This window comes from Petaurus breviceps, unplaced genomic scaffold (assembly GCF_028583685.1).
Source record: "Petaurus breviceps papuanus isolate PSGF00001 unplaced genomic scaffold, PetGlider_PUasm1.0 90769, whole genome shotgun sequence".
NCBI classification, from domain to species: domain Eukaryota; kingdom Metazoa; phylum Chordata; class Mammalia; order Diprotodontia; family Petauridae; genus Petaurus; species Petaurus breviceps.
In genome coordinates, this window is record NW_027187341.1 from 12,823,818 (window position 1) to 12,841,857 (window position 18,040).

General features: G+C 37.1%; 1 protein-coding gene across 1 annotated transcript in view; it reads left to right on the top strand.

Annotated features, from left to right (window-relative positions):
* TNFSF11 (TNF superfamily member 11) overlaps window positions 1-10,040 on the top strand; it is a 55,378-nt gene extending 45,338 nt beyond the window's left edge. The window contains exons 3-5 of the mRNA XM_069068829.1: window positions 1,105-1,150; window positions 1,231-1,317; window positions 8,509-10,040. Coding sequence (XP_068924930.1) covers window positions 1,105-1,150; window positions 1,231-1,317; window positions 8,509-8,930 — 555 coding nt within the window. The 3' untranslated portion in view covers window positions 8,931-10,040. The remainder of the gene's footprint in view (window positions 1-1,104; window positions 1,151-1,230; window positions 1,318-8,508) is intronic.
* Window positions 10,041-18,040: the final 8,000 nt, after the last annotated feature.

The window sequence follows — 18,040 nt, forward strand, 5'->3', positions numbered from 1 at the left end:
ATTTGACTAGAGGGTATACATCCCCTCTTTTGAATGAACATCCCTGCAAATAATTGACGTGCATTAATCATACTGATTTAATAGATAGTTGAAGTAAGTCACAAAGAGATTAAGGGCTTTCTCAAGATTATATAAATCAGTTATCATTTAGGTCTGGCTTCAAATGGGGACTAAATCTCCAGCTGCTCCCTAAAGGATTAAAACCACTACTTTCAATGCACAAATCCAGTACTTAATGACATGACTAGCAAGGCATCCAGAAGAGGTCTCTGAGTGGCTTTGATGAAGCAGCAGCCTTGAATTGAAATGCAAATACCTGTCCTCTTTGTGGACCCCAGTTCACCTCCTTTCTCTGGCCTGCATTTCTAAACTTTTACTTGCAGCAATATTTTAAGTTAATTATAGGCATTCTAAAAGCTCCTACACTTCTGTGTAGTACTTTTTAATGCACTGTGATTAAAAAAAAATTAACCACTGGTTGTTGACCATCATTCTCTTCTCTGTGGGCTGCGCATAACTGGTATAGCAACCATGTGCTCTAATGAAAAGGACATAAAAAGTATTCCCCCAAAGATTTAAGAGAACCACATATTCTGTGTAATTGTTATTGTCCTGGTTAATCTCCTCTCCATTTGTGTACCTGCTGACTATTTTTAATTATGCTTCAATTACCCCATGTTTTATAAATTACATGCTCTTTTTTTTTTTTTTTGCTCTCTTATTAGCTTGCATAGTTTGCAATGCCCTATGTTGGTATGCCAACATTGTATGGTTTCCTCACAATAGCCAGACAATTTTCTGTGGTGAATTTACTCAGTCAACAATACATCTAGTCGTCAAAAGTACAAGAAATAAAAGCGCCTAAAATAGTATTATGTGAAAGAAATATTTCATCACAGTACCCTTGCATTCTTGTCTTCCATCCACTTTTTGCAAAAGATGATCATAGTCTGTTAAGAGAGTACACATTGGTGTCCAAGATTGTGGTTAGGACCTGAGATAATGAACTTATATAAAAACACTTCTAAGGACTGTAAGACATTGCACCAATGCAAAGTGTTGCCATTGCATTAAAACTTTGTGTTCTTTTCCTTTCCCTTTTAGGAACTAAAACTTATGGTTAGGACAGAGAATACAAGAGCAGAGAAAGGTGAGCACTGGCCAATATAAATATTTGGCATCCTGCTAGATTGATGTTCTTGGATCTAACTTGACTTCTTTCATCTCCAGCTATGATGGACCATCCTTTGTTGGATTTCTCCAGGAAAACCCAGCCATTTGCTCATCTCACTATTAATGGCACCAATATTCCCTCAGGTAAGTTGTCTGGGCATGCAGCCAACAAAAGCATTTCAAAGAATCCTATCAGCCATTTGAATACTTAAAGCTACCAACCAGCGACTACATCAATGCAAGCTCTTTGTCACACCAAAGGAAAGATCATTTGCTTTAAAGATGACAAACATTGAAACTCTTCCTAGAAATTGATTCTTAGCTTTGCCAGAACATACTTTGCTCCAGTTTGCATTTTTAGCCAGTAGTTAGACATATTGCCAGCAGGTATGTATTGATACCATTGTGCCCCTGAGCCTTCCATACTCACTCAAACCAAAGTTCAGGCATTCCCATTATTGAAGAAGGCAATAGATGTCTCTGGGAAGTTGTTTATACTTTTTCAAATGATGACATTGTTGTTGACTTAGCTGCCTCTTGCAGTGGTCTTGCTGGAGTCATGGGAAGCAGGCTTCTAGCTAGTGAAAAACTCTGTGCCTCTCCTAAAAATTAACCAGTTACTTAGTCAGGAAGATCATCACTTTACATTGCCATTCCTGTGTAAGAGACAATATTTTACGTGGTTTTCATAAGGAAGGTTTAGTTTAAAAATTTATGGATTTGTGCAGCTAGGTAGTGCAGTGGATAGAGCACTGGCATTTACTAGCTGTGTGACCCTGGACAAGTCACTTAACCCCAAGTACCTAAAAAAAAATATCTGTGGATTGTACTAATCAATTTTCTGGGAGATGGGAGGGTCAGACCTGAAACATCAGCATAGAGAGCTCCTAGTGTGGAATCTCCCTCCAGTGGTACAGATGCTCAATTAATTATGTTTTCTGGAGTTGCCTGGGGGACTGAGAGATTAAGGGAGTTGCCTTATGTCAGAGCCAGGACTTGAACCAACCAGGCTACTATATTAATAATAACCACATTAATATATATAGATTTTTTTCCACAATGTTCATATAATATTTAATAATAAGAGTGAAACTTGACTAGCTAGAACTCTCGAGAATTAAGTTGTTCTACATGGCTCCAATTTCCAGGTAAATGAGAATTTATTCCTTTAGTTACCAAAACTTCAAAAATTCAATTTTGCATTGAAATCTTTATAAAATACATATTTCCTTGCTGTAATAAGCAAAATATACTGTATGTCATTTAAACGTTTCTGGTGACAGCATCATAACGATGGACATTATCACTATTGCACTAATCTACAGTGACATCATCAGACCTATTGCATATACTAAATGGTTTAATTTTTCTGTGCTTTTAGTACTTGCATCTGTTTTCTATCATGGTTTCAGCTACCACCTCTCTCTGCTGTCAGGAATAACTTTCTTCCTACTTGAATTTTGCTGGTCCTCACTTCCAGCGGGTTTAGAAACCAGAAACCAGACTCATTAGAACTGTACACAAAACAAAAGTGTGGCAAATAGACTCTGAGCGAGGATTTGAGGTGTTCTCCTATCAGTAAAGTACACGGGCTTTATTTAGCATGCACAGATCTTGCAACATCTGTTTTAGGCTGAGCTGAACCTTATTATCCTCGAGCTCTTGGATGTTACCAGATAAATGAGGCTTCCAGACAGCTGTGTTACAATTAGGCAAGGTATTTTTATACTTCGAAACACTAAATATATGGCTATTTTTGTGCCTAATTCTTCAGTCCAGTTTCTAAAATCATGGTGGCATAATTGGTGTAGAAAGGTTTCTGTGAAATAATCTGGGATGAAATAATTTGGTAGCAGCCAATGGAATATTTTCTTTGAGGGTAAGCTTGTGCAATTTGTAGTAGAATATGAAAATAGGCTTCTTTAGTTTCCATATGATCTCCTTACCAATGAAATGGGTCCTAAATATGTTTCACCAACATATTTTATCTTATTCTCTGCATCTCCAAATGAACTGTACTAATTTGCTCTAATGACTGAAAGACTACTTTGCATATTAGCACATTTTAAATGCAATCAAATTAATAATGAAGCATCACTGTGTACCATATGAAACTATTACTCTACATTTATCTTGTCAGGTTGTTTTAAATAATGTGTAACAAACTTTACCCTGGATGATATGCTGAAGTCTATTTGGCAACAGCAACCATACTGAACCCTTTCTGAAACATTTCTGAACCCTCGGCAATTCTCCAATATTCTAAGTATGAGATGTGCTAGGATTTACATTAACAAAGAGAATTTCCACCTGAGGTTTCCCTGGAGCTGCTTGGCCAGCAAAATCATAGATTCTTGAAGATCTTCTGGGGCTATATTTTGTGTTATGGGATAGTCCCAGCTATGCATATAACTATGAAGAGAAATGAGAACACAGCTCAGTTAACCCAGTTAACTGACTGTTAACAGCAATGTAGAAGTCTCAGGCTTCAGGAGGCATAAGCATCATTTTGCCCCTATAATATTCATGTATTCATTTGTGTTACTCAGGCTATTCATATATGATACTCAGGTATCATCTCATCTTGATTTCAAATTTGCTAGTAATGACAGTAGTGGTTGAAGTGAAGAATCAGTCAGACCCCATTAGTACAAGGTTCCTTGACCAGGCATTCCAAGTTCTCTCTGGCCTGGACACAACTTATCTCTTCAACCACTATTCTCTCTGAACCCATTTCTTCAGCCAGACTAATCTACTTAAGGTCCCTCTAGCTTGTGATTAGACCATTGTTCTTGCCCTTGGAATGCTCTCACTCCCATCCTTCTCTGCCTCTCCAAATTTCATGCATCTTTCTCAATGAATCCTTTCCTGATATTCTTATCTGATGGTGATCTCTCCTGCCTCTGAATTCCTCTGCATTGACCTAGAGCACTTGTTAGCACCAATGATGTTTTATTGCCTTGTACTGTAATGTAGTACTGTAGAAGGAACACTGGATTCACATTCATAAGTGGATCGTGCTACTTACTAGCATTGTGACCTTGGGCAATTCTTTTTAACTTCTTCCAAGACCTCAGATTCTATATCTGTAAAATGAGGATGATGTGACCTGCCCTGACTACTTTAGAGGGTTGTTGTGAGGGCCATATGTAAATAGAGGAAAGTGCTTTGCAAAGTTAGAAGTTGCTATAAATTGAATGTGAGAAAAAAAATCAGTTAACGTTTCCTATTTCTTTGTCTCACTTGCCCAGCTAGATTTAAGTTCATTGAGGTTAAAATGTCTATTTTATCCCGATGGTATATTTACAATATATTGTTGTTTTTGTTGTTGTTCAGTCCTGTCCAATTCTTTGTGACTTCCTTTGGGGTTTTCTTGGCAAGGGTACTAGAGTGGTTTGTTTTTTTCCTTTTCCTACTCGTTTTATAGATGAGGAAACTGAGGCAAACAGAGTGAAGAGATTTTCCCAGGGTCACACAGCTAGTAAATGTCTGAGGCTGGATTTGAACTCAGAATTATGAATTCTACTGACTCCAGGTCCACCTAGTATAGCACCTATAATATATATTTGTTGAATAAAGATGGAGCCTTCTATAGTCTTTGATGGGAAGAAAAGAGATCCCAAAATGAAAACTACCAGGAATATTAGAGCCAAATTCTTGAGCTCCCATGTCTAGGAGATAACAATGCAAGTAGCCAGAAAGAAACAATTCAAATATCATGGAGCCACAGTCAGAATCACACAAGACTTAGAAGCTTCCACATTAAAGAAACAGAGGTCTTGGAATATGATATTCTAGAAGGCAAAGGAGCTAGGATTATGACCAGAAAAACTGAGTATAATCCTTCAGGAGAAAAAAGTGGATATTTAGTGAAATAGAGGACTTCCAGGTGTTTGCCATGAAAAAACCAGAGCTGAATAGAAAATCTGATGTTCAAACATAAGACTCAAGAAATGCATAAAAAAGTAAACATGAAAGAGTAATCATAAGGGATTCAATAAAATTAAACTGTTTACATTCCTATATGGGAAGATGATGTATGTAACTCCTAAGAACTTTATTATTTGGGCAGTTAAAGGAGTTTACATAAATAGAGGGCATGAGTGTGAGTTGATTATATTAGGATGATCTCCCTCCCCCCAAAATATGAAGGGATGAGAAAGAGGGATGCAGTGATAGAAGTGGGAAGGGAGAGGTAGAATGGGGAAATCTTCTCATAAAGGAGGTGTGCAAAGATACTTGAACCTCACTCATCAGAACTGGTTCAAAGAGGGAAGAATATATACATGTACTGAATTGGCTATAGAAATCTATCTTATCCAATGGAAAACTAGGAAGGGAAGGGGATAAGAGATATGGGGTGGGGACAATGATAAAAAGGAGGGTGGATTAAGGGAGCAAGTGGTAGGAAACAAAACAGACTTTTGAGGAGAGACAGGATAAAAAGAGAGAGAAATGAATAAACAGAAAAAGTGGGATGGATGAAATACATAGTTAGTAACCTTAACTGTGAATGTTAATGGAATGAACTCACTGATAAAACAGAAGTGAATAGCAGAATGGATTAGAAACCCAGAATCCAATGATGTGTTGTTTAAAAGAGACACACTTCAAACAAAAAGACATACACAGTTGAAACGAAGGTCTGGAGCAGAATCTATTGTGCTTCAGTGGAAGTAAAAAAGACAGGGATAGCAATCATAATCTCAGATCAGCAAAAGCAAAAATAGACTTAATTTAAAAAGATAATCAGGGAAACTACATTTGCTTAAAAAGAAAAGAAAATACCCTAGACAATGAAGTAACATAAAAAATTTTTACAGGCAAGCTCTGATAAAGTTCTCATTTCTCAACTATATTGGAAACTGAATTAAATTCATGAAAGTAAGAGCCATTCACCAACTGATAAATGGTCAAAGGATATGAACAGACAGTTTTCAGAAAAAGAAATCAAAGCTATCGAGAGTCATATGGAAAAAATACTCTCAATCACTATTGCTTAGAGAAATGCAAATTAAAACAACTCTGAGGTACCACCTCACAGTTGTCAGAAGAGTACTGGAAGAGATTAGGAGAAATAGGAACGCTAATAAAATGTTGGAGTTGTGAACTGGTCCAACCATTCTGGAAAACAATTTGGAACTATGCCCAAAGGACTATAAAACTGTGCATATCCTTTGACCCAGTAACACCATTGCTACATCTGTATCCCAAAGAGATCAAAGAAAAAGAAAAAAGGATCTATAGGCACAAAAATATTTATAGCAGCTCTTTTTGTGATAGCAAGAATTGGAAATTGAGGGGATGCCTATCAATTGGGGAATGGCAGAACAAGTTGTGGTATATGATTGTAATGGAGTACTATTGTACTATAAGAAATGATGAGGGAGGTGATTTCAGAAAAAAAAAACATGGCAAGACCTATATGAACTGATACAAAGTGAAGTGAGAACTGGGAGATCAAATAGCAATGTTGTAATGATGAACAAGTGTGAAAGACTTGGCTGCTATGATCAATAAAATGATCCAAGATAAGGCCTCATGATGAAAAAATGCTCTCTACAAGAGAGAGAACTGATGACGTCTGAATGTAAATTGAAGTATGATTTTCCCTCTCTCTCTCTTTATTTTAATTTTAAATTTTTTTTTTTTTTGCTTTTTGGTGCCATTTTCCATCTGATATGGAAATATGTTTTTCATGATTTCACATATATAATTAATTGATATAATTTTGCTTGCCTTCTCAGTGAGTGGGAGGAAGAGAATTCAGAACTCAAAATTTAAGAAGAAAAGTATTTAGAAATAAATAATAAATTTAAAAAATATTTAAGTCTTCAGGCCTCTCCTTTCTATCCTGCTTTTCCACCCAAACTGTGTCAAGTTATAGGGTTGACTTGCAGGGAGTAAGGAGATTCTAGTAGTCACAGAAATGGGATTTTCTGGCATTGAGCCTAAAGACAGGAACCAATTTTGTATTGTCTATTTTGGTGATATAAATGACTATCTTAATTGAGCAGGGAGAGACATTGTTTATGCAGTCTTCATATGGGATGAATAAGAGTTTAGGCTTTGCACTGTGAACTAAAGGGAAGTCTGTTATCTGCAGTAGAGCAGCGTTTCACATACAGTAAAATCTTTCTCTTTGGCATGGTTGGGATTTGGTTGTTTTGCTTAATTAGTTCTGGGTAATGTATGACATTTTGGGGGGGGGGGGCAGTGATCTAGACTGATGTTATTAGGATAGGCAACTCCCAGCAAGGAAGTTTCCTTTTCTAATAAAAATTAACAGTTTAATACAAGTTGTATATTTTGAAATCAGAGAATTGCCTGGGGACACTCAGAGGTTTAGTGACTTGTCCAGGAACACATACTATGTGTCAGAGGCCATACTTGAATCCTGGCCTTCCTAACTCAGGCCAGGGAATGGATATATCTCTATCCACTATGCCTTAAGAATTACTAAATCTGTTTGTTATTCATGGGTTATCAACTTGAAATGAATTTGAATATAATAAAAATATTCTGAACATAATTTTGTCCTTGATTTAGGAAGTATTTCAGACATTCTGTGAATATCAGTTACCATTATATAAATATGTGGAATTGTTGGTTAGTATAAAGTTTGAACAATACTAAACACTGGATAGTAATGACTTGGTACCATTTTTTGCTATGTAGGAATAAATGAATTGTTCTAATAGACTATGTTCTGAGTAGAAAGTGAACAAACTTGAAGGATTTGTGTGATATTTAATTGAATAATAGAAATTTATGACAGAAAGGATCTTTACAAATCTAGTTTAATTTCTTCTTTTTATACATGTGGAATCAGAGGTTCAAAGAGGTTAATGGTTTGTCCAATTTTATATGGCAAGTTAATGTTAGAGCCAGGTCCCCTGATTGCCAGTCAAGCACTGTTCCTTATATACCCCATTGCCTCTGTTGAGTGCTGATTAAGTTTTCTCCTGTGTTGAACTGTAGGTTTCAGTTGTGAGTACAAGTTAAGTTTGAAAGAGGAAAAAGGGGGAAAAGAGGAAAGAAGATTGTAGGCAACTATGTGGTCACTACTCTGACTCTTTCATTAGAGCCACTGGAATCCAGTTTCTCATTTCCCTTCTACATACCTCAAATACCTCTTCATGAATTGAAAGTGAAGGTTGAGTTGATTGAGATGCATAAGAAAACGAAATTGTCAATTCTGGTGCAAGTTATGAGGTTCAATTACTTAATGCTTTGGAGTGCTCATTGGTGATTTGCTCCCAAGCTCAAAGACCTGTTGAATGTCATACTCAAGATAGGAACTAAATTTTAATTGTTTTTCTCTCTTCTGCTCAGGCTCCAGAAAAGTGAATCTTTCTTCCTGGTACCATGACAGAGGTTGGGCAAATATATCAAATATGACTTTCAGCAATGGAAAACTAAGGGTCAATCAAGATGGCTTCTACTACCTCTATGCCAACATTTGTTTCAGACATCATGAAACTTCTGGTGGTCTGGCCACGGAATCTCTTCAGCTGATGGTATATGTCACTAAGACCAATGTGAAAATCCAAAATTCTGATACTTTGATGAAAGGAGGAAGCACTAAATACTGGTCAAAAAAATCAGAGTTCCATTTTTACTCCATAAATGTAGGAGGATTTTTTAAACTGAGGTCTGGTGAAGAAATAAGTATCCAGGTATCCAACCCATCATTACTGGATCCCGCTCAAGATGCAACTTACTTTGGGGCATTTAAAGTTCGAGATATAGATTGAACCTCAAGTTTTGCTGGTAGTAATTATACATTTCCTAGGGTGTGTGTTAATTTTTAAAAATAAAGATGTTTCATAGCTGTGTCAGACTACTAGGAGACATGACTTAGAGCCTTCTGAGCAGACTTTTACCCTCAGATGTGTGCATTTGACTCTGTGTGTACACAGAGGGAGTATCTGGACTCAAGCTATATTCCAACATACAGGCTTTATTACACAATGGTTTATATATTTTGTAATAAATTCCTAGAATTAAACTGGAGTGTGGCATTTATGGTTACCTTCATGAAACGCTGCATTTGGGCTATTAGAAGGGGCTACACTTGACGCCTGGTCTTGCTACAGTTTCATGCCACTAGGAGACCAAACCTAATAGAATTTGATCCTAATTGCAAGAGGGGGATCATCTGAAGAGTTGAGTTCTTTTGAATTGTTACATCATGGTAGAACCTGCAAATAATTTTTTTTCTAAAGAGGAAAGAAAAAAATATGTATTTTTATATAATATCTAAAATTATATTTCAGATGTAATGTTTTGTGCAAAATATGTAAATTATATTTGTGCTATAGTATTTGATTCAAAATATTTAAAATGTCTTGCTGTTGGCATATTTAATGTTTTAAATGTACAGACATATTTAACTGGTGCACTTTGTTAATCCCCTGGGGAAAACTTGCAGCTAAAGGAAAGAAAGATTGTTTGCTAATAGCAAATGTAATATATTTCTTTGTTCTTTTTAACTTAATAGATTTTTCAGACTTGTCAAGTCTATGCAAAAATTAAATGAATTCCATGAATAACGAGTAGAATGTTGGTCACCAGGTGCCTTTCAAATCCAGAAGCTAATTGACTTTAGGAAGCTGACATTGCCAAAAAGAATACATAATGGGTCATTGAAATCTGTCAAGAGAATTTATGTAATTATTGAACAGGTGTTTTTTCTACAAGTGCTGCAGATTGTGGATTTTGGATTTTTTTTTAAAGTGTAAAGTTATCAGAGGCATATTGGCCAAAGAAACCATCTTCAATTTAGTAGGAATAATTTTATACTGTACAATAAAAATATTTCTTTTTTTTTCTTTTGGTATAAAAATAAATTTATATGAAAAGATGCTTTGAGATGCTGTGGTTTCCTGATATTCTTGTTTTTCTCTGTGATCATTTTCTCCTCATTATACTGTTACATAGTTTATAGCTCTTCCCAAATTTTATTGGGAGAAATGTGGATTCAATTAAAAGCAAGGAACAAAATCCATTAAATTAATGGACCCTTGAACTCTGATAAAATAAATGATGAGAGATTTGCATGTGTGTTGGTAATCACAAGTCAGAGAGGCTTTGCAAGTTAAAAAAGGGGGACCTATACTTATACTGAAGACCAAATATATTTAACGTCAGGTCAGGGTACCCTTGGGGACAAATCAGCCATTTGCCCAGTGACCTATGGGATCACCTGCCACTTTTATACTTTTTTTTTTCCATTGTGGAGGAGGAAGCAATGAGGGCCTCATGAACAAGCATCATGGGAGTTTGCCTTTGGGAAGCTATTTAATGCTGGTGAACTAATTAAAGGCAAATGACATAAGAAAAGGAGCCACCTGATGAACATCACTTTGCAATAATTATGGTGTAACCTTAGTGCTAGCAGACATGTAGTCCTGATGGTAGTGACAGGAAGGAAAATAATGAACAAATGCTATCAGAAGAAATACTGAGATTTGCCAAACATAGAAGCAATGCTAAGGCCCAAGTCATACCTAAAAAAAATCCACTCAGTTTTTTTTTTAATTTAATTTTATTTTTTTAAAGCAATCGGGGTTAAGTAACTTGCTCAAGGTTACACGGCCAGGTGTTTCTGGGTGTGGTGCTGAGTATCTGAGCCCGGATTTGATCCAGGTCATCCCGACACTGGAGCCGGTGCTCTTACTCGCTGAGCCACCTGGCTGCCCCCAGTTTTTTTTTTTAAAGCAAACTCTAGCCCTGTTCTTCAGAGAGGCTCAGCATACGCTCATAGAAAATATAACAATAAACTTCAAAATAAGTCTGTGAGGTCTAGTAAAAGCCACCTAAGAGCAGGGATACTTTAGTCACTTTTGTCTTTACATCCTTAATGCCTAGAACAATGCTTGGTACGTAGTAGGTGCTTGGTAAATCGTTGTTGAATTGAGATGCTATAAAATTTTTCTTTCTGTAAAACACAATGTAAATTAAATGTAAATAAAATGTAATCTCCTTGAGGACAGGGGCTGTTTTTAAGTTCATCATTATATCCCTAATGCCTAGCACAGTGTTTTGCATATATTAAATGATTGGTAAATTCTTGTTAGACTGGATTGAAAATAGAAAGGTTTTTTTTTTTTCCTCTCTAGAAATGATGCTTAGACAAACCTGACTAGGGCATCTAAAGTGCTGCCTGCAGCCCAATAATATTGATTCCCCCGCCCCCTTTTTTGCCTCCATCAAAAATATCTTTGTTTTTCTCTCATTCAATTCTTTCCTTCCTTTCACAAATCTTCTTTCTCTTTTTTTTTATCCTTTCCTCAAAGAGCTGTTGTAAGGAAAACATTTTGCAAGCTATTAAGCCCTGAGTAAAGGTGATTATCACTCTTCCATGTCCATCCCTTAGGATTCTCATTGGCATGGATGAGCATTGCTTCTACACACAAGGGGTCCTTAGGCTCAATGGGCTGCCTCTGGGGAGGCTCTCAAATTGGGTTGTGGCAAAAGCTGGAAACTAACTGTGTGAGATGAAAAAGTTCAGATCTGAGTCTGAGATCAGAAAAGGTCTTTCTTCTTTCTCATGAGAAAGAGCACTGTCCCTGTCACTCAAATGATGTCTGCCAGGGAGTGCCAAATGTGGAAGCTCGAGGGCTTCTCTTGTCCTGATCCTGATCCTAACTCTACCTCTAACACCTGTCCTACCTCACCATTGGCTGGTGAGGTGAGCTCAAAATCTTTTACTAGTGTTTGCTAATTAGCGCAAAGCAATTTTAATCTTTCATTATGCATTTCCTTTCCCTAAATTTGGAAGTGCCCAATCAGAAGTGGACTCATATGGTTTGCTTTTTTTTTTTGGAGGGCAATTGGGGTTAAGTGACTTGTCCAAGGTCACATGGCTAGTTTTTGTGTTAAGTGTCTGAGGGCAGACTTGAACTTGGGTCTTCCTGACTCCAAGTATGGTTTTCTTTCAAATTCCCTCATTTCGGGGAAATCATGAGTTACTCGTGAGAATGAACTGGTTTATGAAGTATGGAGAAGAGAGAGGAATGTAACAGGGAGTTAAAAAGATGAGGAAACTTCACTGTGACTCATCTCTCACACAATTATCTAGGAATTTTAGTCACAGTGTCAGGCAGGTATGGAATGAATAACAGAAAATTAAAGCTTACTAAGTCTTGTGACAAATAGAATTTTGTCTTTCCTGGTATGGTGGAATGAACGTTGGGTCAGAGGTCAAAAGACCTTGAATGACACTACCTATGTGACCTTGGGTAAGTCACAATTTTCATAGCTATAAAATGGAGATAATAACATGTGAACTACCTGCCACAAGGTTATTGTGAAGAAAGAGGCTTGTAAAATTCCATATAAATGTGAATTATTGTTCCTGTTACTCTTATACTTAAAGGAGTTCTTCAGTTAAGTTCAACAAACATTTATTAAGCCCCTGAACAATGCCTGTGTCGACAGTGCTGTGCTAAGAACACTGACCTCTTTTTCTCTGAACAAGTTTTTATAACATATATGTTCCATGTTGCTGAATCTTTTATGCTTATCGAGAAAACTGTCTTTTCTATTTCTTCCTTCCTTCCTTCTGTCCTACCTTCCTTCCTTTCTTTCCTTTCTTTCTCTCTTTCCTTCTTTCTTTCTTTCTTCCTTCCTTCTGTCCTACCTTCCTTTCTTTCCTTTCCTTCTTTCTTTCTTTCTTTCTTTCTTTCTTTCTTTCTTTCTTTCCTTCCTTCCTCACAATACAGAGTAACTTTTTCTTTCTTTCCTATAACACCTGCTCATTACATAGCCATAGTAAATGGGAATTCCATTTCCCCAATTTTGCAAGCCATTATTTGACCATCTTTTGCCAAGCATTTATATTGTATTGATAGCTTTAGTTTGGCTTAAGATGTTAATTATTGGTCATATTTATATATATAATATATATTCCAATTTTATTTTTACATATTAAATTTAAATTCCCCTATCTCACCAAGATTGTTCTACTAGAAACACCCAAAGTCTCTAACAGAACCACTAATATGTATTCTCCTGGTTTTCATCAGAATCTCAGTCTTGTGAAATTGTAGGATTTTTAAATGTTTGAGCTAGTGACCAGACATATACTCAAATCACACAAACATATACAAATATACATCGTGATTTTTCTTTGGAAATTCAGGCTATTTATCATGCACAAAACATAAGTTGATTACTTTGGAGAAATTTTAGCTCTAAACCAAACACATTAATTTACCAAATAATATCTTTGTGTGGGAAATTTTAGCTCTAATACAAAATCTTAACCATATTTTTATACAAAGACACATGCATTCAAAAACATCAACAAGAGGATTATATCTTTATGGAATTTTTTATGTAGCATTTGATTGTATGACAGGCTACCAGAAAAATCAATGTTACCAAGCATAGGGGGTGGTGTAGGGCACAGAGACAGAGACTAAAATTAACAGACAAATAGAGGCAGTTGGAAGTATTTGCCTTTCAAAAACTCTGTCTTTGGTGAGTTAAAAGACAAAGAATATCTTGCCAGGGGCCTGGTAAATTATTTCCACTGTGAAGATCTGCTTGGGGCCATTGGCATTCATAGAGTAGTGAGCTGGGTGTGTGGAAACACTCAGCCCATACTTTATGTAGAACTATGTTTCTGATCCAGGGAGAACAAGTCTTTTGTAAGGAAACAGGGAAAAACAAAAAGCTTAATTAGTGGGATCAGTAAAACAACAGGGTAGTTTCTTGCCTGGCAAAAGCCAAGTTCTTCCATACTGGTGTGATGCTGCTCCTTGGAGGATTAGGCAGGTAGAAGAGAGGAAAAGTGTAATCAATATCCTATGATTTCACTTGTCTTCTCAATAGCCCATTGTTTCCCATTTGGTAATGGTAGTGGGAGAGGCCTATATTTAGTATTCCTTAACTCATCAGATTGGGAGTGGAGGTAAGGTTACTATACCTGCTGAAATTTCAAAGTCAGCTGAGATCAGAGAAAACCACCTTACCCTGTACAGAAAGCAGTCTCTGTATTCAGACTCATCAAACTAAGTTTGCAAGGAAACTCAGTGGCTATCTGTAATGTTAGTGCAACAGGAAGATCTTTCCTGTCCATTAATAGGCCTATGCGACCACATGTCAATCACGGATGTCTTGCAGCTTTCATAGCTGTGACACATCTTGAGTCACATAGAACCCACTGGGGGAAAAACTTGCCTAAGGAGGAGTTACTTAGGGGGAGGCTTGCTTAGAGGAAGGCTTTCACACCTTTTAGTACTAAGCTAATTAGGCAGTGAGGTTGTGATGCCTTCTGGCTCTGAGCCTATTAGTTGACAACTATACACACATTCACATGTACGCATATACATATATACACACACATACAGATACACATACACACATGTGCACACACACACATATTCTGGGGTGAGATTTTGCTTTGGAGGTTATGAGAAGGACCTTTTCATTCGCTGTTGATTCCCTCGATGGGACTCTGAGTAGCTGTTTGTTCAGAGCCCCCATCCCCCACCCCCACCCCCCATTCAGAGGTTTGTGCTATGTGGGTCTGGTGGCTTATGTAGGTGGTTGTATTACTTTGTTCAGATAGTTGGAGCTCTATCTGTTAAATCTCTGTGCTAATTTCTCTGCTTGTATTTTCTATTTATCTGTAATTAAAGTAAGACTGTTAACTCCCTTTAGAGTTATCTTTCCTTTAGAAAAACAGATCAAAGAACCTGTGCTAGCAGGCCATCCTGGGTATGCTAGGGTGCTTGCTATCACACTATCCATTGGGCCTTCTTATTTTATAGATGAAGAACTGAGATCCAGGGAAGTGGTGACTTGCCCATAAGTCAAGTGGGAATTGAGCCCACATCATTAGTGACCTTTTGTGTCATGCTCCCTCTGCCCCAATGATACTGCCTGAGTAGCCCATTCTTACACATTTACTAAAGCTACATTTACCACTACCCCCCACCTTATTCCTTACCATGTATGCCCTATAAAGTAGTTAGAATTCAACAAGGCTCCAATTAGTTCACTGGTGTCCCATCTGGATAGTTATACAGCACATGTCAAGAACAGACTTCTTTTCGCTTTGGGTCCTATTAATCAATTATCCAGCTTCACTGCTATGAAATTGAAATATGTCTCCCTGTAGTTGCATTTATAAATGTTAATTAGTTATTGATTCACATTATTATGATTTAGTCTTGTGTCCATTTTTACAATCAACGTTGTATATACAGTGAGTGTTAGATTTCTGTTTTATGTCTGAAAAATCTATCTTGTCAGAGCGGGTTGATTAATAATGTTTCTAGGGTACCCCTACTCTTTCTAATCCAGTCCCCCTTTTCTACTTCCTAATCACTCTGTACTCTGATAAATGATTTCTTTTTACAAGGATATGACACAGTTCCATATTGACCACATATTTTGGCTAACCATAGTATCAATCTTGTTGATATTATCAAAATGTTGCAGTTATGACATTGCTAACAGCTTTCAACAGCCTGCTGAAGGAACCCAGACTTGTTTCCCTAGAAGAATTTTAAGAGGCAAGACATTGGAGGGGGCGGAAAGGGTCAACTGAACCAATTGTTATCTAATGGGGTCCCCTCTGCAGCAGTGAACATTGATAGTCCCAACAGAGGCTCCTTTAATGGGACTTATGGGGCAGTAATAAATAAACTTTCTTTTTGAATAAATGACTCTCAACTAGGTGGCCCAATGCCTAGACTGCTGGACCTAGAATCAGGAAAACCCAAGTTCAAAACTAGCCTCAGATATTTATTAGATGGATTTCCCTGGACACTTAACCTGTGTCTGCCTCAATTTCCTCAATGTAAAATGGGGATAAAAATAGCACTTGCCTCACAAGATTGTTGTGAGTATTAAATCAGGTATTGTAAATCACTTCATAATGTGTGACACATAGTAGGTGCTTAATAAATACTTGTTTCCTTCCTCCTGTGAACCATGGAAAACTTTTTTTTCTCTTTTGTTTTCATAGCTCCTCTTGGGGTTCCATTTCTGTGAAAGTCTTTTCCCCCCAAAAGTCTAGGCCTGGTTTAGACTCTTTTCTCACACTATTCCATCCTATCCCAGACTCTATTTTCTTTACACTGCTGGTAAATCTAATTCAGCTTCCTCTCCTCCTGGTTACACAAGCTAATGCCTCCTCTTAGAGATTTGTAGCTATAGAGCTGGAAGAAACCTCAGATGCCAGCGGGCCTAAATGATGAAGAAACTGATGTTCAGGAAAGTTAAGTGACTTGCCCAAAGTCACATAATCATGAGAGGCAGGATGTGAATGTAGGTATTCTGACCCCAGATCCAGTGTTTTTTTTTTCCTACTCTATCACACCCTAGGCACAACTAAGAAAAGACCTGCTTGTTTTTTTTCCAGGTTGGACCTGATCTGGGATTGGAGAGAGGATATGGACTCTGGAATCATTCAGAGAAGGGTTTGGAAAAGGTGTTTGAGGAGAATGTTATTAGGAAGTGATAGCATTGTTTAAAAATAAAACAAATAAATAAGATTTTTAATAAAGGAATTCAAGGTTGAGGAATTTTTTTTTCTTTTAAATAAAGACCATGAAAATTATATTCTTAAGAGCTTCCAAGTGAAAACTCTTAGTCCTGATTATTTTGCAGGGGTCAGGGGTGAGGATGGTCAAGTTATTCAGCAAATAGGACAAAAGCTCTTCAAGCAACTTCTACCTCACTTCCTCTTCTCTCTTTCCCCCCATTGCCTGTCTCACTCTTTACATGGGTACTTGGGATTTAAAATCAATCTGTTCACTTAACATTGAAGCTTTAAATGCTAAAAGGACCTAAGAATAGTCAATAAGAGTTATTTACTTTTGAAACAGCCCATCCCAGGGCCTAAGGGAAGGTGAGTCAGCATGAAGAGTGAGAATTGTGGAGAAACCACTTTTTTGGCCCCTGGAGAATTGACATCCCCTTGTTGACTGCTCTCTACCAAGTAAAACCTTTGGTTAATGTCAGATTTGGAAACTGTGGTTGGCTAATGTAGTATAAAGTCAAGCAGAGAGTCAAGATCTTCCCCCATCTTGTATTTCATTATACTTGATTTTTCCCCTCTAAGCTTTCTCTTACCCCCTACTTATGTTTGTAAAAGATATTTCCTGTCACTTCACCCTCTGAAGACAACATGGGTCGTGTTTGGACCAAGACCGTGTAGAAGGTAGGGAGATTCATCATCAAAAAATAGTATAACATTCTGGGCAATGACTTCTACACCAAAAATCAGGAAGAGGAAAGAGAAAGGAGGGGTAACTATGTCCCTGGGGTCTCTGCTTTGGATCAGGAAATCATTGAAGTGGACCCTGATACCAAAGAAATGTTAAAAATCCTGGACTTTGGCAATTTGTTCAACTTGTTAAGTTACCCAGCCCATGATTGGGGTGAACTTCAAAACACCAAAAGGAGCTGTTTAATATTTATTTTTGCCTTCTTTTCAATAAACATGGAGAAACTCCCCCCCGCTTAAGAAAAAAAGAAAAAAAAATTCCTGCATTGGCCATTCAGGGGAATGTGGAAGAGTGGGATTGATTATGACCTTGGTGAGAAATGTTTCTGCTAATTCTTCTCCCACTTCTACTCCAAAAAGAGATTTCCTAGGGCTATTCAGGGGAATTTTGAAGAGTTGGATTAATTATAACTTTGATGAGAAATATCTTTCCTAATTCTTAAAAAAAAAAAGAGATTCAGCGTAGGTTTTTATGTTGTTGTCATTGCAAAGTTGACTTGACAGCTTATACACCTTGCTTCTTGTCATCAACAAGGAATTAAACACAGCAGACAGGAACAAATTAATTGAAATGAATCCTAAACATGCAAGCTGCCTGGGCAAAGACTGAAACTGCAA